Here is a 23,821-nt window from a genome sequence, read left to right on the forward strand (position 1 = left end):
GGGCCTTTGGCCAGATCTAGGAGGGTGGTTCTTTATAGTAGGCACTCGGATTGAGCAGAAGCTCCCACTGGAGGAAGTGGGCGGGGGATCAGTTGGATGGGGGATGCTGCAAATTCATTGGCTTCATACATGGTATATGCTAATAGAGGATAGCTCTCTGTATTCATTTTTAAAAAGATGAGCCTATCTGAAAAATAATACTCTAAAATATTTAGGTAAGGTGATTTTGTTGTACTACTGGAGAAGTTCAGCAAAATCAGCTTGAACAAATGAGAAATGTGTTATGTGGAATTATTGTTAATGTGCCGAAAAATGTAAGTAGGTTTTTAGCAGATGTAGCAAAACATTTTCCCTTCATTTTATCTACAAGACCTTGAATTGAAATAAATTGTTTTGAGATTCCATAATCATAGAATTGTAGAGTTGGAAGTGACCACAAGGGTCATCTAGTCCATCCCCTTGCAATACAGGAATCACAACTAAAGAATCCCAGCCTCTGTTTAATACCTTCCAAGGTATTCCATTGCACTGTCGAACAGCTCTTACCATCAGAAAGTTTTCTCTAAGGTTTAAGTGAAAATCTCATTTTTTTGTAATTTGAATCCATTGATTCGGATTCCAGCCTTTGGAGCTGCAGAAAACAAGCTTGTTTCATCTTCCATATGGCAGCCTTTCATATATTTGAAGATATCTATCATATCACCTCTCAGTCTTCTCTTCTCTAAGCTAGACATATCCAGCTCTCTCAACCATTCCTCATAAGGATTGGTTCCATATGTTTTAATGGCTCTACCCCTACAGCTACAGTATTTCAAGTAATCTCGATGGTTTTTCCACCACAGAACATCCCGTTCTATAGAGTATTTTAGAATGCAGAAATTTAAGGAGTAACCACAGTTATGTGTTCAGTAGTGTGACACAGAGGGCAATAAACACCAAGATAAATTTATAACTTAAAACAGAGATAAAATAATTTCCTAGCAGCAGGTCAGATATATTGGCTGGAGACTGCTAAAGGCAAGAGGTTATCATTTATCTTAGACATAATTAATAGTACTATTCACCCAGGATGCACAGGAATTGCAAAATACGTTCCCAAATCCCATGCTAAAATGCAATGTGTCTGCCATTCTTTGGTGAATCAAGATCCTTCCTCCCCCCTTCTCTTTCTTGGTAGTTTCTACAGAAACAAAATTCCTCTAGTAGTTAATGCTTTAAAAAACATTTCTCTAATGTTTCATTTTTTCATAACATAATAAAGAGAGAGCATACACTGGCCCGGTTTGTACGTCACATTAAGCCATAATTAAAACAAACTATGGTTTATTGTGAACCCACAGAATGCTGCCAGTGCTCACAACAGAAAAGTGTTGCAGAAAAAGAAGCCCAAGTTTTGCTTGTCAAAGTGTCTGAAATTGAGCTTGTGGTTTGTTTGGAGAGAAACAAACCATGAACCTGGGTTCAGACAATGTGACAAATTAGACTCCCCCCCTCTTTTGTTCATGGTGCAGCAGCAACAGGAGTGGGGAAGGAGCACCACAGAAACCTTTGAACAGCACGCACAAATGCACTGCTTGTTCACATGAAATCTTGTTGTTATTGTTTAGTCGTTTAGTCATGTCCGACTCTTTGTGACTCCATGGACCAGAGCACGCCAGACACTCCTGTGTTCCACTGCCTCCCGCAGTTTGGTCAAACTCATGCTGGTAGCTTCGAGAACACTATCCAACCATCTCATCCTCTGTCGTCCCCTTCTCCTTATGCCCTCCATCTTTCCCAACATCAGGGTCTTTTCCAGGGAGTCTTCTCTTCTCATGAGGTGGCCAAAGTACTGGAGCCTCAGCTTCACGATCTGTCCTTCCAGTGAGCACTCAGGGCTGATTTCCTTAAGAATGGATAGGTTTGATCTTCTTGCAGTCCATGGGACTCTCAAGAGTCTCCTCCAGCACCATAATTCAAAAGCACCAATTCTTTGGTAATCAGCCTTCTTTATGGTCCAGCTCTCACTTCCATATGTCACTACTGAGAAAACCATAGCTTTAACTATACGAACCTTTGTCGGCAAGGTGATGACTCTGCTTTTTAAGATGCTATCTAGGTTTGTCATTTCTTCTCCCTCATGAGAAGATAAATCATAGCTTGTTTAAAATTATGATGCAATGTGCTATGTGAAAAAGCCCATTCTGATTTAGTGAGGTTGTATTATCAATAGGTCACTGGTCTTGGACATTTTCAGAGCACATTTTCCAGAAATTAAAGGGGGAATTTGTTTTAAGTTGTAATGTTCTGTACCTTTGTGGATAATGCTGATTGTATAAATAGTTTGTGCATTGTCATTTCTTCCTACTTGTAATTAAGCATGATCCTGTAAATAGCATATCAGAGATATGAAGAAATTAGTTGGCAAGGAAAAGGGAGTGTACAATCACTGGAAATTCAGAACGTTGTCTACAGTTTATTGTGTCACTTAGTGAAACAATGCCAGGAATGTTGGAAATGAAAGAACATGTATCATTCTTTGGCTTTGATTGTGGCTAGTATAAACTTTGTGCAATGTTTGCTTTAATTACCATATATGGGCTTTTGTAATTGGTTCTACAAAGTGCTTACTAATAGCTTTTTGAAGTGCAGCCATCTCCTCTGCTTAGCATTTTGTAAGGTAATGAGATCTGTCTATGCAGTTGGCTCATTTCTTTGTGAAGGAATAAATCTGGGTAAATCTCACTTTTCCCACAGCAAGACAATTCTGTGATAGAAATTTTGCATGGGTAAGCATGGTTGAAATGCTGGAATTAGGGAATGCTGACACTCTTTTCAAAGTGAATTGAAAAGTTTAGGCTTCCTCTAGCTAGATTTCTTGCAGTTGTCCTTTTATGAAAAAATATGTAACTAATTGCATTTTTAAAAGCCACTTATAATACCTTATCTTTGGTGATGACATCTTGCACCATAGCCATATAATATTTTTCAAATTGCTTCTGATTTTTTTGCTGAGCACGTGTTTTGTTCTGTTGCTCAGACTTCAAGAAATGCCGTGCAGAAGCAGAACAGCATGTAACCAGACTAATACAAATCCACACAGATAAACATACTTTCAATAAACGTACAATATTTTCTGAATACATTAGGATGTATTATAGCTACACATAATTTTACATGTGCAACAGTAAGACGTGCAGATGTTAACTTTATAGGCTCCATATGCAATGTCTGCAAAGAAATACATTGCTTTGTTAGGAAACTACATAACAGTGTCAGGCGATAAGACTTGTGTTCAATCACTGGTTTTTAACCAACTCCATTTAATGAAAAATATGGATCTTTTCTCTCAGATTTGGACCTAGCTACTTGAAACTATGCCTTCAGGATCTAGCTTGAGTCCCTTTTCTAAAAAAATCGGAAACATTATGGACATAAAAGCTTTTTCTCTTCCCATTTTTAAATATTTATTGGAATATATAAATATGCCACCTTTCATTTGAAATTGCAAGGTGGTGTACAGTAAAACACACACACACACACACACACACACACACACACACACACACTTATAATACAAAATAAAAGCATCAGGCATTAAGCCAGGGCAGATTTAAATTAATCAATACAACTAACTTGTAACAGAGACCTGAGAAAATAAATGTGTTTTTAAAGGAAGTACCAGAATGGCATCAGAGTTAGCATTTGCTTTAGTTTAGATGGGAGGTAATTCTACAGAGAGGGTGCCACAAATAAAAACATCTGAAAGGGTCCTTTGATCCATGAAAGCTGAATATCTACAGGCAGAAGGCATTGTTCATTGGGGAGGGCTTGTTTTCCATGGGATTGTTTCCTAATTTACAATTAAACTGCAATTCATTCTCTGCTCTCTGACAAAGATAAAATAATATGTCTTCCATACCTTCCCATTCAAATCCAAAATATACTTTTGACAGAGAAGAGATTCCTGTTGAACCATACAATAGTTTTCATTCAAATGCTGTATAGGTCATGCAGCTCTTCTTATTCACACTGTCTGTTACAAGTTGTTTGTAGGAAAATTACGGTACTTTTCATTTCTGCTGGTATTGAAACAAAGGTTCACTGATTTTTTGTGCTACATGGATGTTTGTCACTCTTACTCTTGGAAGCAAGATGGGAAACAATGCAGCACATGGAAGATTAGTGTACGGTTCCTTCAGATCTGTTTGTTTTACCTTCAAATAGCATGGTTTCTGTAGGAGTACCCAGCTGAAAGAGATGACTAAGTTGAGCAGAATTTAAAAGTCTTCCAAGCCACTACTATGTGTCATGGGTCATCCCTATATGAAGGAAGCCTGGAAGTACTAGCTGTAAGAATCTCCAGTGCCACCTACTGGTATTTCATCAAAAGAACTCAAGTAGAACCCAGTGTGATCTTAATTGTAACTTGCAGTGCCAGAGAATCTTATCAAAATTCACCTTTGTAGTCATGTGGACTGTTTTTCATAATTTGATTTAGTAAAAGAAAACAATGTATTTCAGTGTGTATCTGAAGAAGTATGCATGCACACAAAAACTCATACCAAGAACAAACATAGTTGGTCTCTAAGGTGCTACTGGACATTTTTTTAAAAATATATATATTTCTACTGCCTTAGACCAACACGGCTACCTACCTGAATGTATTAGGTGATTGTTAGGGTGTTGTTTGGTTTTTTTCTCTTTAAGTGAAACAGTAATCTCCAACTGTTCCCACTATCTATTTTTACTAGATATAAAACTGTTTTCTATAAAAAGAAGTAACTTAGCAAACAATGAGAATGACTTTACTTCAGCAATATAAATAATAATTGTGGTTCTGTTAGCTATTTCTAGCTCTTTTTTCTTTTTCTCCTAATGTAGTATAAAGCTGATCTCCATGCTAATTATAGTGAAGTCTGCTTGTAAGAATCAATTCATCTTACTTATTTGATGTATCGAATCTGAATAAGGTTTTGAGACTGGGTAATAGAAATGTTCTGAGAGGATTTACTGTGGGCATATCCATTGCTGTAAACACTGCTAGACAGCATTGTGCAGTGTTTGCTCTTAAATTATTTTAAAATGTATTGGTGGTTCCCACAGCAAGATGTTTATCCAATTTTAGAAAGTGTTTTTCACTGATAATAGCTGACAGTCCTGTAGCACAGCATAGTACAAGTGAAAAGGATATTAGTCACTGCTATACCAAATACAGTTCAGGGCAACAAGACCTAATAAGCTTTGATTAGCTTGCATTCAGAAGTTTCCGTTTGACCCTCCACTTTCCCCCAGGAAAACCTGCAGTTTAGTACTGAATCAGAATCAGGTTTTCCACAGATTTCCATTTGTTCTGATTTAACACTAAAGAACAAGTTTTCCAGGGGGAAATGGAGGGGCAAAGGCAAATCCAGTCAGACCCATGCCTAGAAAACATGGGACAAGTGAAAAACCGGTCAGATCTGTCCTTTCTAGGTACAGGAGAAGGTATAGGTGAGCTCTGTGTCTTGTTCACTACTGAGAAGCATCCTATTTAAAGCTACTAGATTCAAGTCGGTCAGTTCATTCATAGGCCTTACCAGTATGTTAAGGATAATGATGGTTGACTTTACAAAAGGTGATATACTTTTGTACAAGAAGAGGTACAAAATAGGTAAGGAGTTGCCAACATATTAGCTAACATATTAGTAAAAGAGAATAAGCAAACCGAGGTACACAAAACAGGGTTTGGCCTGACATTCAATGTAATTTTAACAACTTGTGCATTCTTCCATAACTTTATGGTCCAATAAAAAGGATAAACATGTATACATTTACTCTGACACAAAAGTGAGCTGTCCATGCTATAAGGTTCCTTTAAACATGTTTGGTTGTTTTTATTTTTCATGCCATACAGTTTGAAAAGAAAATCCCTGTCTCTCATGTATATGTAGAGATATGGCCTGCTGTGATTATTCAAGGGCTTGAAAATGTAATGTTTTCGAATTTAAAAATCCTATTTGTACTCAAATTGTTTTTTTAATAAAAAAATGAAGTTGAAACTTAATTTAGCTAATACAGGCTGCTGTGTTAGCAGCAACCCAACAACAATTAATATTCAAAGAAAACATCACAGAAACAGCAAATGTGTATGCCAGTGACATTCATTATTCAGCTTAATTATTCATGGACAGCTCCAGTCAACAGGCAGCAGAGCATTGTAAACAGTGAAGTAGAAGGAACAAAAGCTTCCTTTTCATTTGTACTCTTTTGCTATAGCCCAGTAGTTCAATCTGCCCTTTAGCTTGGATAGTAGGTCCCAGTGTCCTCTCCTGGTAGGATAGCTACAGTAAGAAACAAGTTGATGTGTATTTGAATTCTCCTGAGAATGGTTGCCACTCCTAGGCTACAAACAGGTACTACTGGCATATCCAGTGCAAGCCAAAGCATGTTTTGCTGCTGTCACACTGCTAGAAATAATGATTTTGAATAAAAATTGCAGAGGTCAGTACTAGAACCTTTTGAGACAGTCAGCAAAACTGGAACTCAGGTCTCATGTTTTGAAATACCAATCTCTCTTTACCACCTACCTGCAGCTTTTGGGGCCTGCCCAGTCCTCTTGTCTAGGAAGCAACAGCTGATTGGGGTAGTGATTAGTGAAGGACCAATCCAACAAATCCCAGTGGGCCATTGAGGTGTGATTCTCTGCTGCCCTTGGCATTCTGTCTACTGAATGACATGATGTAGGATGAAATTTATGGGTAGGATTAGAAATGTCATAAGTTCACACATAGAGCTACATGAGTTCACACTTTTATTGAAAACTGCTATGTTGAGATAGCTTCAAAGAGGAGCTTTTGACTAACTTGTAGGAAGCAGAGTTGCTTTTGCTTTCAACGTAGAAGTTTCCCCCTGTGTTTTATGCAAAAATTGTGATTAGCTATTTTATCTGCTTGTTGCAATAAGTCATCTTGGGAACCGTGAGGTACAAATTGTGTGGTAGTTCTTTTAAAGTTCTAATGTTTTCATAAAAGCTATATTTTATTTTAAATTCTAGGACATATTTGGGTTTTATTTTTAAAAATACTATTTTTTCATAAAGGTGATCACCATCTTATCTGTTGACTGAAGTATGTCTGTTTTCAAAGGGATCAAGAGAAACAGAAGGAGAGGAGGAGACAGGTTTGATCCAGCCTGCAGAAGTATTTGCTCCCAAAAGCCTGGTGTTGGTGTCCAGATTAGATTATCCAGAAATTTTCAGGGTAAAGAACCTGTCATTTATAATGTGCCATTGTACAAATTTGTTGGATATTTGATAAGTAACAGTGGCAAGTATTCTTGAACTGAAATATATTTACACTGTTATGAGAATTTAGACAGCACAAGAAGAAATAGCCTGCATTTTATACAAATCACATTTCACTGGTACATCAATGCGACGCACTTTTTATTCACAGAAGCATTATATTCAGAAGCACATATATACCAGATAAATATTTAGTTATCCCAGCTTAATGTCAGGGCTAAGCCATAGGCAACTGTCAGAGGTGCACTGGTGAATTGGAACCAAGGGAGGAGTTGAAGCCAAAGAACACATCAAAACCAGAAAGAGCATCTTGCTCAGGCAAGGTCCCATCCCACAAAAGGAAGCCTTTATAGCCTTCCTGTCCAGATGATAATCCAAGCTGCAGTTCTGACAGCTCACCACAGGCAGCTGCCGCAAACTGGTTCTAGCCCTGGAATCTCCTAGCTACTCATATAGAACTAAAAATGTAAACTTCAGAGCAATTAGTTTGGTCAAAGTAATTGAGTTGATTCACTTACATAGCTTAATGTTGGTTCTGATGCAACAGCTGATTCAGTAAACAAGCAACTGGTTAGGTAACAAAGTGGGGAAAATATTTCAGCCTCACTCAAAACTCTTCAGCCTCACTCAAAACTCTTTGCACTCCAAATGAAATGGTTAAATGTTTGGCACAAGACTAATAAAAAATGTTTTTATTTAAAATTTGCAGTACAGGACTGTATTTTTGATTATGCCCAATATCTTATTACTTACACACGACTTTGAGACTGAGCTTCTAGATAACTCAAGTTATGTAGCTTCTTAATTGCAGTCCTTAGGTTTAGTATGGAAAGCCTCAGCAGGAGTTGGCCTTGCAGCCTGCAACTTTTATTTCTGAGGCTCATATGCAGTACACAAACAGCAACTTCTTTAAAAAGGCTTCCTTATACTTATGTCACTCAAAAATTAGTTCTTCCCCCCTCATTCATTCAACTTCTTCCTCCTGAAGGAACCCAGGGTGGCGAGCACATCCATAATAAAACTCAGCCACTGATCTTAGGGGTGCCAGGAATAGTTTCCTTCAGCCATCAAACAGGGATGTTTTCAAATTTCTCCTGCAAGTCAGTAATGAAGGTGACAGGAGGGCCACAAATGGGGAACTGCTACTGAAACAACCCTGCCATGGGTCAGAGCAGCTCCCAGTGACAGCTGTACCAACAAGGCTCATTTGCCAACCATACAGTCTGAGATGGCTCATATTATGAAAGACCCTGTTTTAGGTACTTGGGTCTCAAGCTGTTAAGGGTTTTAGATGCTAGCACTAATGTCTTGAATTAGGCCTGGTACCGGCAACCTGGGCAGTGTTTTCAGAACCAGTGACATATGGTCCTATCGGGCTACCCCACTTACCAGCCTAGCAGCCACATTCTTCAATAGCTACAGCTTCCAGACCACCTTCATGGTTAACCCTACGTATTATAGTATCCCAAATTGGAGGTCACTAGAGCATGGACAACTGAGCAAAACTATCACTGTCCAGGAATGGTCATAGACGGCAAATCATTATAAGCTGGGCATAAGTTCTGCTAGCCACAGAAGCCACTTGAGACTCTAGTAACAAGTTGGAATCCAGGGGTATTCCCAGGCTGTGATTCTGTTCCTTCACAGGGGAGTGCAGTCACCTCGCAGAACAGATCATACACCTAATTCCCAGAAACAGGAACCACCACCCCACAACATTTCCATCTTAGCAGGATTTAAGCTGAGTTTATTGGACTCTATCCAGTCCATCACTACCTCTAGACACTTGTCCAACATCTTCACAGCCTTTCCTGATTTCAGTGGAATGCAGAAAGCTGCGTTCATCAGCATGCTGCTGAAACTGTGCTCTCTAACCCCCAGATGAGAGCTCCCAACTCTTTAATATAGATGCTCAATAGAAAAAGGAAACAGAATCGACTCTTGTGGGGCAGCCCTATGGGACCCAGTCCAAGAGCCATGGTGCTAAGCACCAATCTCCTAGAACTGTCTGGTAGCAACCCTGCAGGTAAGGGCAGAACTAAAGTAACACATTACCACCAACTCCCATCTCCTTGAGTTGCTTCAGAAGAACACCATGTTCAGTTGCATCAAAAGCTGCTGACAAGTAGAGGCAAAACAACATTCTCTTTTCTCTCTGCTCATAAAGATCAGTCATGGTTACCAAGATGGTTTCAGTTCTAAAACCAGGCCTGAAACTACTACTACGGAAACATACTATTGATAAAGCTATATAGTTCTAACTCAAAAGCTTTAGATTTTAGCATTGCACTTTAATTAAGCAAAATATTTTTTTCATGTATAAATATTCCAAAATTGCATTCCTTATACTACAGATGTATATTTTCCAATAATTATTAGTATTATCTTTTCCCCAGGTTGCAATGTAATATGTTTTTATTTCTTGTTTTAGGCTTGCCTTGGCTTGGTCTACACTGTGTATGTGGACAACCTGCATGTTTCGCTGGAGAGTATCATTGCAAATCTCTGTTCGTGCTTTGTCCCTGCTGCTGGAGGGTCACAGGTAAATAGGAAAAAAGGGTATTTATTCAGCTAATTTGATTTATGAAGAAAGCAAAAAATAAATTCTTTAAATATTTTGATTTAATAGAGGACCATAGTTCAGTTGAGTATGTCCCAGTGGCCCGTCTTCTAAAGAGAGCGAGAATTCCATTCCACCATAAGGTCAAAGGGTTAATTCTGTCATTTCAAATGCATGTTTCACGGCATAGTATGAATTCAGAAACATTGCTGTAGAATTCAACCTTTTTTATTACCAGTGCTTCAAAATACAGTATTTTATGTTTTTTCTTGGTTTGCATGAGATACTGGGGAGCGGAGTTTTTCTGTTCTCAGAACTTGATTTTATTGAGTCAGTCCTGGTGTAGTTCATTGTTTCAGTGGACCTACCACATAGTCTTCAATGATAATGCAGATTTCAATGAAATACAATGATGATGAAATTAGGTTTTAAGAAAACCATGCTCTATTGCATACTAGTAATTTGTGCCTTATGATGAAAAATAGCTGCACAGAATTCACATGTAAGCATGGATGATTTTGTCATGACAAGGGTAATTGAGTTGCCATAGCAAATTTCAGAAGTGGGGTGTGATGGTGAATACCATCAGCAAGAGCCTTTTCCTTTCCATTTCCCTACTGCCAGCATACTCTGCTGATAGTACCCTGGATCAGATAAGAGGGGGAGGCACTGAAATGTCCTTGTCATACTTTGAGTTGGTAAACTGTACTGAAGAATGAGTAGTGTGTTACCTAGAAAAGAAGCCAGAATTTATTTTTCCCATTTCCTCATTAGTTAGCTTCATTCCCAACTCCTGCTTGTACATTACTGTAGTTTATATACTCATTGAAGGTAGCGCTGACATAATGACTATTTGACCAATCCACTATATACCATATATACATTTTTTTCTTAACCCCCATGCTTCAGTCCTTGCGCAACACCCTCTCTTTAGAGCACATGCTTTGCAGTCCTGACATTCTTAGCCTAAAGAACGATCAGGTAGCAGGTGATGGGAGAGCTGCTGCCACTGAGAGTAGATGGACTCTCAGTCAAACCTAGTATATGGCACCTTTCCAAGTAGTACCCAATGAAGTAATTGTGCTTGCAGAATGACTTCCACTTGCACAGTGGAACTTGTCCTCCTTCTCCTCCCAAATCTTGGGGGAACCCTCTGGTGTATCTGGTGCATCTGTGCAAGGGGTTCATAGGGTAAGGAGAGGGATGGGAAGTTGTGTTAGCGGAAGTCATTTTGCAAACGGAATTACTGTGTTGGATGCAATGCTTTATGCTTTTTCTCAGGCAGCTTATCCTGTAGCCTGCTTTAGTAAGCATGAATCTCTGTATACTTCTGGCCCTCTTGTCTCCACTTGACTTGACAGAGCCATTTTCCACACTCCTTCCATTTGTTTAGTTTCTTCCTTTCCAATTCTCAGTGGATTGCCTGGCTTGGATGAACAGGGATCTTTCATTCTTTTTCATGTTTTATGGATATGGAAATGGACTTACAACCAAGATTACGAGAAAATGGTCTTACAGACAAAGCCAATTCTTGGATTCCTTTTTGCGTTCAGTGTGGCTTGTTAGTCTTTTTCTTTTTTCTTTTTTTTTTTTAAAGCAGACTTGCAGGAGCCTGATACTATAGTGCCACATGAGTGTATGTGTTAACCCTCCACAGTCCCAAAACAATCCTCCCTTGAGCTGCTATTTTCTTCAGTAGAGGGAAACTGATGTTGTCAACAATGACAATGATTTTCATTGGGGTTATGGCTCAGGGAGAAAGGGTTAATTCCCTCCCCCACACTCTGTGGTCCTGATCTTGACCAGCCCTTCCCTGCAGCTGCTGCTAAGTCACCCCAAAGTCCATTGGGTCCATTATCTTCTTGGAGAATATAAGTCCTGGTAAAAGACTCATGATGCTGCAAAGTCCAGGGATAAGTGAGATACCTCCCCACCCCATCAGTGTTCTCTGTGATTCACAGAACACTCGGTTAGTGATTGGTGGCAAGAGAGGGACAAGTGCTTGCTCACTACGCTCACAGCAGTTGCTAGAACTATATTGGCAACATGACAACCGTGTTTGGGGGCCCAAAATTGTAGGATATTGAATATTATGCAATTGTAAACACATAAACAACAGTTTGACTTAATTAATATACATCTGATGACAATGGTGCAAAAACAACTCACCTCATATTGCATAAGCAATAATAGTGTATTAACATATATTTTTACAGAAACTGTTTTCCTTGGGAGCAGGAGACAGGCAACTGATACAAACTCCTTTACATGATAGTCTTCCTGTCACAGGGACCAGTGTGGCTCTTCTGTTTCAACAATTAGGTAGGTCTGTTTTGGGGTTATTATTATTTTTATATTTATATTTTGCCATTGTTTCTAAACTGACTGCACATATGCAATAGTAACTTTTGCTGGTTTTGAGTTTCAAAACTCAAGATGTTGCTTTTTCTGTATTTTGGAACAGTTGTACATGTCCTAATGATCTGAATGTAACCTGGGTTTCTTGCAGCTGTATCCAATTTGATTAGTACTTTACTGCTGTATCTCTCTGCATGTGTGCACACACTTGAGACAAATGAGTCTGAAGCTAGTACAAATCACAATGACTTGAGGAATTTATCACACTTTGTAGATGTGTTTCTGTCATACCATAATATTATAGCTCTAATTTGTGATATTTCTTTCTGTACTTTTTTCTTCTTCAGCTGCTTGTTTCTTTGCTGTGCAACCTTAATATTTCTTTTGGTTTTTTTAAACTAAAGTTTAAAATATCTCTTTGTAGCTGAGAAATTAAACAAAGTATTAAACATTTTTTTTTCAATTTAATTCCCAATGGTGAACATATTGCAATAAACAAGGACAAATTAGAAATGCAGCACACAGGGAGGGTGAAATATGCACAAGGTACCAAGTTTTCAATGGAAGCAAATCTGTAAAGCCTGGTTTTGGGAGAGACATAACAGATACATAACAGCTCCTCTATGCAAAGAAAGATACAGTACTTGGATGACAGCTTGTTGAGAAATGAAGCTAAATATTTTTTGTACTTGCATGGGGCATATATACTGTGCAGTGAGTCAGCTTTAACCCCTTGCTAAGATATACTCCCATCTACTGGATGAAAGTTGAGGTATAGTGTTGCCTTAAGTGGCAGGAAAATTATCTTTCTAGGTTCATAGTGACACCGGACCTGGAGGGTACATGTGCTTACCTTGTGGTTTTGCTCTGTTCCTTGGAAAACAGAAGTATAGCTGTGATGTGTGATGTGCCTTCAAGTAGAGCTCCCTGCAGAGTACCAAGAAAGAAGCACTCTGTGGGCACATTTTCCTCTGTTGTATCTCATTGGAAAGTCATGTGGCAGTTGTAATAGCACTCAGCGGTTAACTCCCCCAAAACCCTCAAGCTCTTGCTGAAAAAATAATCCTTATGGCGTGTGCACCTGAAAGCCTTCTTTACTCAGTTGGATGTTTCAGCGCAAATCTAGAAACAGTTACAAGGGGTGAGTGAATGTTTACACTAAACAGTACATAGGAAGCTGCCTTATAACAAGTCAGACTGTTTCCTCCTCTACCTCAGTATTGTTGGCATCCTCTCCAGGGTTTCATACAGGAGACTGCCCAGTCCTACCAACAGACATCAGGGATTGAAACAGGGACAAGTGTATAATCTGCTACAGAGTTACAGTCCCTTTTGCTACTTTTGCTGATGACAGTTTCATTGGTGTGCTATGTAGTAAATTAACAGAAAAATATGTGTTTAGTACAGAAGCTGTGAGGTTTCTGGTGAGTTTTTTTTTACTCCCAGGGTAAAAAAACAAACAAACAACTCCTACAGCCATGCATGTTCTTGGAGTCATGGTAGAACAGCATGTTCCATGATATAACTTTTTATAGTGCAAAGCAGCTGTGGGTGACTTTAGATTGAGCAGAAGTCTGGCATTTCCAGCTGTTTGTCTACTCACCCCCCCTTCCATTGCTCTTTTCCCTAAGGAGTAAAAAATATAGATCTAAATATATTTACTCCTAGAGGTGAAAAAGCAGCATGATCTTAAGCAAACAAATGTTGGCAAAGAAACAGTTAAAATGCCCCTTTCTACCTTCACTAGCCCACTTGCCCACTGCTGAATCTGAATCCACCAGCAGCTGCTTTATAGTATAAAAGAAAGCCCTTGGACTGGTAGACCAACCACAGAGCTTATACTTAATGTTCTCGGTCTAAGGTAAAAACCCAGAATGAAACAGGTATTACAGAATGTTTTGTTCACTTGTACAAAAATGTGCTGAGTAACAAGTTTGGGACATTCACTAACTCATTTATGAGTAATTTACTATCGTTTCATTGTAGTTTTTGAGCCACTTACACAGGAACCAGAACATTGGCACAAACATACTTTTTTCCCCTTGAGAAAATTCTATGGTAAGAATATATCCACATCTGTTGAAGACTGAAGAAGTTCATTGTGATGGCGAAGAAGTTAGCATATTAGCTTTTCCATGGTCAGTGAAAACATAAATTTTAGTGTCCACTAATTTTAAGCAGACCATTTGCAACAAAAACTAAATTTAGGAAAGATGTTTAGCTTACTCTGTCATAGCCTACTCGTGGTTCTGCTTCTGTTACAGATTGCTTTCAAATGTTAAAATAAGCCTTATGTGGGAATGAAAGACTGGAAAATTTTGAAACAAGTTTCTCAGACAGCATGAATGTACCCCAAGCCACAGAAAATTCATGTAAGTGGTTGGAGTTGGAAAACTAGCTACCCTCAGGTCACAATACTGACAAAGCAAATTGTAGAGTATCGTTATCTAAAGCCATGCTGTGGAATGTTTGGAAAGACTTTTGGCTTAGACTCCCTTTTGCATAATTCATCATCATTGATTTTCAATGAATGCAAATGAATTATTGTTGCCTAGCACTGGCATTTTTCTGGAACTCTCCCAACAAATTTCATAGTTTTGGAGGTAGAGGACAAAGGCAATTGAGTATTTATAGAGCACCTTTGGTAATCTAGGAGAGGTACTGGACATATTGCTGAATTGGCTTAGAAGCCTATTGAATATTATGCATATGTAAGAAACCTGGCTTTTCAGCTGAGGAAGAACAACATTTGGGTGGATTTTACTTTACTTACAATCAGTGCTATTTTTCTAGAAAAAGAGGTGCCAGAATTCACCATGTACGCCTCCTTTGTTCTCTTAGAATGTCAATGGCGCTCACCTGAGAGGTACCGGAACTGAGTTCCGGTGAGTTCATACTGGAAAAAAGCCCTGCTTACAATTTTATATGATGTTGACATGGGAAGCTAAACAATGCAGTGAATCCCTGGCTTTTGTTAGGAGTTAAGTGAAACAAGGGTTTACACCTCAACAAGCCTCTAGATTGTGATAAAGTGTGACTAGTGTGTACACTTAACATTTTCCATCCATTGCTCTCCTGCTTTCTTGCCAACTTTATTTTTACTTTGAATTCCTCTATGCCAAGTTGTCTATATGGATTCTTAATTACAGTGTTACATTATTTGTGCTTTCCCCTCTCCTTGGAACCAAACAAGTCAACACAGATAATAAAAATGCAAATAGAGCTGAGCAAAAATGTTTATGTATGGGAAGCGGGGGTTTTGTTGTTAAAATCTTCATCAGTGCCAGAAGGGTCCCACATTTCCATAATTTGGGGGTAGTGGTTTTGAAAGAGCTGCAAGAGTTCAGTTATTAGAATGATCCCTGATTGGCTAGAATTACCCATGTGATCTGTATCAGACAGTTTTCACCAATCTGATGCACTCAATATGCTTTGGACCACAACTTCCATAAGCTGCAACCAGCATGGCCAATGGACAGGGATGCTGGGAGTTGTGACCAAAACATCTAGAAGGTCCCAGTTTTGGGAAGGATGTTACAGAAAGTAAATGTGCTTTATTTGTTGTTGTGACATCATAATATCCAGTATGGTAATATGACTCTATGGATCACTGACTCAAATGGCACAAGTGCAGATGATATGAAAGGGAGTGGCAGTGGCTTTGAAGAGTTGTGAAAGGGCACAAACTAATTAGGCGTTTTCAGGATCTGTTTGGCCCTCCATGACTACTTTTGTAAAAAGCTGTAAAAGAATATTGAAAAGTGAGCAAACTATAGAGAGTGTTCTATGAGCCCCTAGTTCTGAGAAAACATTAATTCAATTTTCTCAGACATAATAGTGTAGGAATAGCTATAATTAACAAAATATGGTTGTCTTGGGCTGTATTATATGATCTCTGTTTATTTAAGCCTCAATATATCCTTCATGCCTTTTATAAAATAATCTGTTTAAACTCAGACCAACTTTCAACTCTGATTATGTTTAATTCTATTCAGATGTTAATGTACTAAAGGTCATTTATTTGAAATTGATAAAAAACACACTGGATTAATAACTAGTTTTTTTATAACATTTCTGCATCATTTTTTCTAGTCTTTTGCATGCAGACAGATGAATAGTTACATTAGTCTGGAAGGCTTGGCATGGAATGGTGGGATCTTCATTCTATTCTTTCTTTGTTCTAAATTAAGGCCTGTAATCTAAATATAGAGCAGTTTTGCAGCAAGTTAGTTATACCCAACCACCCTAGTGCAGCTACTTCCTCTGTGAAATAAAGAGGCACGTAGTTGCTTAAATCTCTGCTTCCACCAACCACAATTCTAAAAAAATAAGATTAAAGCAATAATTGTTTCTCACCCCTTAATGGCAAACAAATTTATTAGCAACTAGTCCTCTATAAAGGCAACTAGTATTTTTCTGAATGTCGCAGTGCATTCTTTACATATTAAATGTGTCCTATGGAAAGCAATAGTTATGAGAGAACAAACCTAAAATAAACGTTGAAACATGTTACTAGAGCTGCATTTGCACAGACATGAGCTGTTTTTAACAAATTGTTCCCATATGTTTACCAAATACAGAGTAGTCAACAATTACAAAACAAATTCATCATTTTTTACTTTGGCTATATTATTTAGAGAAACATTGTGCAATGGTGATGTGTAACCCACCCAAACCCCCTTTCCAGAAAAAGGAAGGCTGTGTAACACCACCCAGGACACATTGTCTCTGAACAGACAAATATCCAGGGCACCAACCTACATTTGAGGGCAATAGTCCAAAATAGTTTGAATCATTAGTAATCCATGAAAGAATGAAACATAATTTTAAAAATAGGCTTTATTTTAAGATATCTGTTTATGATAAATTGACAAGAGGCAGACTTATTATTCCCCAGATATTGAAAGTGATATCACTTTTAAGAGCTTTACTTGAGCAATGAAATCAAATAACCTATTTTTAAACTTGGTTTCAGTTAAAATCATGCCTAGAGGGAGAATCCCATTTTCCAGAATTTTTTTCAGCTGCAGTCAACTATATGGGTCCATCTGAAAAATAATAAATTGTCCAGAATTACTAACCCTATTGTGGGTCATGTTGACTAGAGGTGTGTAAGTGGGGTGGAACTGCTATCATTCATATGGAAACCTTCAGGCCTACATTGGAACTGCAGCCATCAGGACTGGCTTACAACTATAACTTCTCTCACTAGGTTCAGTTTGTATTTTTTACTGGTCTGTCAAGATCACCATAATTAAAGGCCTGAGTTGCTTTATGAATTCAGACTGGGCTGTGGAGCTGCAAGCAGCTTATTACAAAAGTTGAAAGTCAGGATGGATAGTTCAGTCTGTTAAAGCGTGGTGCTGATGATGCCAAGGTTGCAGATTTGATCCCCATATTGGATAGCTGCATATTCCTGCATTGCAGGGGGGTTGGACTAGATGATCCTTAGAGTCCCTTCCAACTCTAAATTTTATTGTTCTAAGTCTACTAAGATCAACAAATATACATCTGAACAAAAAAATGTTAACATATGGTATCATTTACATCTAGTAATATTAACTAAAATTTAAAAATAGCTGGCATAGTTCCATGGACAGTTATTTTCTGCATCTAGATTAGGAGCAGACTGCTGAAAGACAAAGGACCACTTTGAAAATTACATGGCAAGTGTATATATTGCAGACCTAACAGTGTTTCTTGGCAAATACATAATGCATAAACAACAGATAAGTGTCTGTAAAACACTCATGTACACACTTGAGGAAACCACAGCAAAGTCAGCTAAAAATAACCAAGTATCTATTCCTGAACTTGCAGCTATAATTTGAATTTGATGTGTTGCTGTCTGAACATGGATGAACCCAGAGCAGATGCAGTTGCTCCCTGATATATTAATTCTTCAAACTTCTGGAAAGTTCACAAATCTTGTTGCTCTGGGGTCCTTTGGCAAGAAGGGCAGGTTAACATTTTAATTAACAAATGCTTATGAAGCTAGTTCTCATTATTTATTTGCTGAGCCTTTTCTTTGAATATTATAAACAGTTTATTTTTATTTATTTTACTATGTACTGTAGTAACGTGCTGCTTGGGCCAATATCTCCCTAAATAAACTGCTAACCATAGGATTCAGAGCTGTGCATCTCACTTCTAAATATACTTAGTGGCCTAGGTGTTTTGGCCTGAGAAAGCAAGTGATTTAGAGGAGGAAAGGAGAGTTGGAACTGAACACATATGTACACACACAAAACAAATGTAGCAGTAATTTTACAAGTCTGAAATAATTACAAGTTTAACTTTTAATTTCTTGTCGCAAAAGAGGATGAGAATCTCTGTTTGAATGCCCACAGTTCATGATTACTGGAATTCGCAACTTCAGTACTGGACTATTGCAAATATTCAGTACTTTTTAAAGTAGTAATTTTAATTTATGCATACAGAATAAACAGCTATCTTAAATTTTGAAGTTCAAAGCATAAGTGTCTCTGGCAGTAGTGTTAGCTGTATAATGAACTTTGAAAATTTAACTTGATAGTTTTCAAAGCAGTTGCTTTCTCTGAGTGAGTTGCTTTCACACTCAGCCAATATGCCATACATTTTTGTGGCACACAGGCTTAGAGTACACATGGCATCTGAGAGTCTGTGTGACATTTGGTAGTGCTGCATCACCCATCTGCTTTTGCTCTATCAAAGGTTTCAGGATGTTATGACCACAACAACTAGAATATTACACTTGATATGTCTGAAGGCCACCCCAGATCATGTTTATTACAGGATGTCAACCTACCAGTGACCTATTAGATATGAATTGCCAAGCAACCTTCAGCAACTTGAAGGCTTGATTATTCTGAAAAACAGTTACAAAGAATGCAAATAAAAAGTACATCCAGAATGGGCAAATACAAACACTGATGAAGTGCTGTATCTATCAGGACTCCTCCTTTTTCTAAAAGTGCTTTACTTTTCTTTTTTTAAATAATATTTATTACTTTTAAACCTTACAAACAAGAAGAGAAAGAAAAGGAGAAAAAAGAAGAAAAAAACAAAGGGGGGAAAAACCACAATACAATATATAAACAATACACCACACAACATTAACGCATTAAACTAAACAAAACAGAACAAAAACAATTTAAAAACATACATCATACCATTTCAATGCCTTATCTTTCCCTTGTTTCATCGACTTCCTCTCACCTCCCTTTTTGTATTCCACTTCTATTAATTGTTTCAGCAAATCCTTTCCATCTTTAACTATTTTCTGTCATATAAATATCTTAACTTATTTTAACCTTATTTCCATTAATACTATAATACTTATTTATACTTAACTCCTTATAACACTTCTACTAAGGCCATATAATTTCATTCCAACATTTTTCTAACACTCATTAATTTTACCCTATTTCTATAAATAAACTTTAAACTTTTTCCAATCTTCTTCCACCGTCTCTTCTCCCTGGTCTCGGATTCTGCCAGTAATTTCCGTCAATTCCATATAGTCCATCAACCTGGTGATCTTCTGTCCGAGGCTCTTAACTCTTTTCCTGGTCCCTTCTGCAAATCTTCTTCATATTTATACATACACTTTACTTTGTCTTCTGCTGATCTTGTTCTTAATTTCCTTTCTTTGATGCTGAAGAGTAGGTCTCGGGGGAGCTCCAACCTAACAATGTTTTTATTCCTTCTCGACATGTCATCCACATCTCCGTGGTTAAAACTAAAATCCAAAAAATATTTCAGGACGTGTTTCAAAGTCCCTCCAAATCTGCAGGTCCCCACAACTCCAATTTCCTCCTGACCCAGGTTCAGATCCCAAAGGTCAGTAAATCCCTGCATGAGGTGATCTATCCAACTTTCCTTCTCCAGTCCAAGCAGGGTTCCAATTTGACTTTCTCTGAATTCAATCATAGAGGGCAACAACTTGTAGTCATCAAATTGCCTCTGTAAGGCTGGGGGTCTCTCCCTCTCCACTTGTATTACTTTAGGTTCAACAACCACAACTTTCTCCCTCGCTTTCTCCACCATTTGGCATGTCAAAGTAGATTCCTGTATCGGTTCCTGAATAGTTTCTGTGTAGATGTTCACTTTTTGTCCCAAATTAGTCACTTTTTGTCCCAAAATATCAATTTTAATATTCATCACATCCGTCTTCTTGTGGAGCTGTTCCAATGACTCACTTATCTTGCATAGTGCAATCACTAAGGCTTCTTCTGTCGACATTCTCAAGCAATCCAAGTTCAATCTCATGGTTTTCTCTTGCAGCTGCAGATTCCACCAGCCCAACTCTTGTAACAATTTTAAAGGCTCCCTCTAGAGGGAAACAATTTCTGTTTGTATCAATCCTTTTCAGCACAGTTCAAACAGTAAAATTAGTTTCAATTTTCAGCTACTTTTACTCCTTTTTAAACACAGAAGGAGACAGTGAAAGCAATATATTTCTCTTATTTAACTAACTGTCAGTCAGTGAACTTTCCCAAAAACGTCAGTCTTACTAGCAGTCCATTTCCAGGTTCAGAGTGGTGGTAATCCAACTTTCTTCACTCTCTCCTGCAGGCTTACGTGATCCAAAATTTCCCCCCTCTTCTCCTGCCTCCAAGGGGGGTTTAATGATTTTAGCCGATGGAAGTTTAATCCTTTACATAGGACTTTCCAAGACTTTAGCTTGCAAATCCTTTGCTTCAATCTATTTACAAAAGGGGAAGGCGGACTTCCTGTTTGAAACCTCCCCGTTTCGGTGCCAAATTAAGACGTTTAAAAATCCAATTTTCCGTTCTACTCACGGGTAGTTGTTTAGAATCAAATTGTCCACAGGAAAAAGTCAGCGCTCTCTGGCAACAGCAATGCGGCTTCACTCCGTGAAAGAAGCAGTCAATTCGAAGCACCGCGCCACTCACCCCACATCGCTCCGGATCCCCAAAACCGGGTATCCCTGTGAGTAGGGGAGGCGCAAAAGGTGCCAGCCGAATCCCACGTTCACAGGCTTCTCCCGCCTGCGATTTTTAGTGGGTCTCCGCCTTCGCCGTGGCAGCCAGACCCTGAATTCCACAGAGCAAGTTCTTCCCGATCAGAGGAATTCCGCCATTGCCGGAGGCGCTAACCCGGAAATCTCTAAAAGTGCTTTACTTTTCATACAGTGGTACTTCAGGTTACAGATGCTTCAGGTTACAAACTCCGCTAACCCATAAATAGTACCTCAGGTTAAGAATTTTGCTTCAGGATGAGAGCAGAAATTGCGGCGTGGCGGCAGCAGGAGGCCCCATCAGTTAAAGTGGTGCTTCAGGTTAAGAACAGTTTCAGGTTAAAAATGGACCTCCAGAACGAATTAAGTTCTTAACCTGAGGTACCACTGTATAGTGGTGGAAGCTACAAACAATTGAGGCTGTATGTTTATACACATAGCCTTTGAAACACGCATGGGCGATTTCCCCCCCCCCCATGCTTCTTTGAACATAGCAGCTGGCAGTTGTACACACTTTTGCACAATACTATCATCTAGAGTCAATGTTGTCTGTTTGCACAGGTGGACATGTTCTCAAACTAATATGCAAGGGTATTTTCTCATCCCCTCAATTAGTGTTTCCACACTAATTGCATCAAAAGCTGTAGAGATCCAATGGAACTAATGGGTGCACTTCTCATGTTCAGTTCACCCACCAAGGCAATTAAAAGAATTTCTGATCCATAACCAGGCCTCTTGAAGCTGAGCTGTCACCCCATACTTTGACCCATAAACATATACCGTATTGGCCCGAATATAAGCTGCACTTCCCCCCACCCCCCAAATTCCAACTGTGAAAAGTTAAAGTGTGGCTTATATTTGCGAGCTTACAAAAATAATCCAGTATGCAGCCAGGAGCACGGGGCAAACAGTACCAGGAGCGTGGCAAAGTGGTGCCCGTCCCACGCATAGTCCCCCATCCTCTCCCCCAAGGCCAGAAAAGGAGAGAGCGAGGAAGGGGAAAGGCTGCCGGCAACATAACATGGCTCCCCCCACCCATTTACACAGCTAGGAGTGCAGGCCAAACAACACCAGGAGCGCGGTGAAGTGGTGCCTGCCCTGCACGTAGTTCCCCCATTCTCTCCCGGAAGGCCAGGACGGAAGAAAGTGAGGAAGGGAGCAGCTTATATTCGGGTATTATCTTTTTTTCTCCCCACCCCCAACTTTTAAATGTGTGGCTTATATTCAGGTGCGGCCTATAATTGGGCCAATATGGTAAGCTATATGCTAATATATTAGCATAGTAGTTGCTGGATCACTGGAACATTTCATTCAGTTAACAAATACATATCCATATGCTGTTATATTGTCAGACTTACAGAGTACAGTAATCTTGGACTCTTTTTAGCCATAAAAATGTATAGCAGAGGAAGCAGCTGTCAAAACTTCCCTTCATTGTCCCACATTCTGCTTAGCTTTTCCGTAACTCAACATGCCACCTGGTTGTTCCAGCTCAGTCTTCCACTATCCTCTTACTACTTTGCTGGGAATGTATATAAGATATTTAATAATGATGGTGATGGTATTGTGATCTAATTAGAAATAGGGGATACTTGGTGTGGAGGAAGATAACTGGTTAGAATGCATATCCTAAGCAGAGAAATTATTCGTGTTCTATCAGCCAGTTCTGTGAGACTTGGTTGTAAGTCACTTTCTGTTGCCTTGGGAAAGGTAAAGCTACTAACAAATTTAATAAATAAAGTACAGTTTTTTATTTTTTAAAAAAAGAGCTGTGGGGATAAATGGGTATGAAAGGTGGGGACACAGAGAAGCTATGTAAAAACTTAGTGAATGAAGACTGAAAGCAATTGTATCTGTATGCTGCTTCTGTATCCATCCATGACTCAAAGGGATTTGTGAATGTAAACAGGCCTAAATAGTACCTTGCAGCATTTGTCCTGGGCCTGTTACAACTTTTCATATTTTTAACTTTCTCACATTATTATCTTTAAACTGAAGTTGTGTTTTTTTATTTTATTATTATTATTATTATTATTATTATTATTATTATTATTATTATTATTTATACCCCACCCATCTGGCTGGGTTTCCCCAGCCACTCTTGGCGGCTCCCAACAGAATATTAAAAACACGATAAAACATCCAACATAAAAAACTTCCCTACACAGGGCTGCCTTCAGATGTCTTCTAAAAGTCAGTTGTTTATTTCCTTGACATCCGATGGAAGGGTGTTCCACAGGGTGGGCGCCACTGCCAAGAAGGTCCTCTGCCTGGTTCCCTGCAACCTCACTTCTCGCAGTGAGGGAACCGCCAGAAGGTCCTCGGAGCTGGACCTCAGTGTCCGGGCTGAACGATGGGGGTGGAGACGCTCCTTCAGGTTAATACCTTTAAGATGTTCTTTCAGAGTAACCTGATGGCCAAATACTTTTATAGTATTTGCCCTGTTTCTTCCAAAAACTATATATATGTAACTTTACACCAGGCAAAAAGCTATGAGATAGAAAATAATTCCTGCCAACCTAGCAGTTCAAAAACATACCAGTGCAAGTAGATAAATAGGTACCACTGCGGTGGGAAAGTAAACAGCGTTTCCATGCGCTCTGGCACTCATCACAGTGTCCCGTTGCACCAGAAGCAGTTTAGTCATGCTGGCCACATGACCCAGAAAGGTGTCTCT

The 23,821-nt window shown here is 38.8% G+C and overlaps 1 protein-coding gene across 2 annotated transcripts in view; it reads left to right on the forward strand.

Annotated features, from left to right (window-relative positions):
• Window positions 1-23,821, forward strand: part of SBF2 (SET binding factor 2) — a 221,121-nt gene that overhangs the window by 99,919 nt on the left and 97,381 nt on the right. For both annotated transcript variants that reach the window (XM_079965647.1, XM_079965648.1), the window contains exons 4-6: window positions 7,107-7,220; window positions 9,696-9,806; window positions 12,041-12,146. In XM_079965647.1, coding sequence (XP_079821773.1) covers window positions 7,107-7,220; window positions 9,696-9,806; window positions 12,041-12,146 — 331 coding nt within the window. The remainder of the gene's footprint in view (window positions 1-7,106; window positions 7,221-9,695; window positions 9,807-12,040; window positions 12,147-23,821) is intronic.

The sequence above is a fragment of the Podarcis cretensis genome (genome assembly GCF_951804945.1).
Source record: "Podarcis cretensis genome assembly, chromosome: 1".
NCBI classification, from domain to species: domain Eukaryota; kingdom Metazoa; phylum Chordata; class Lepidosauria; order Squamata; family Lacertidae; genus Podarcis; species Podarcis cretensis.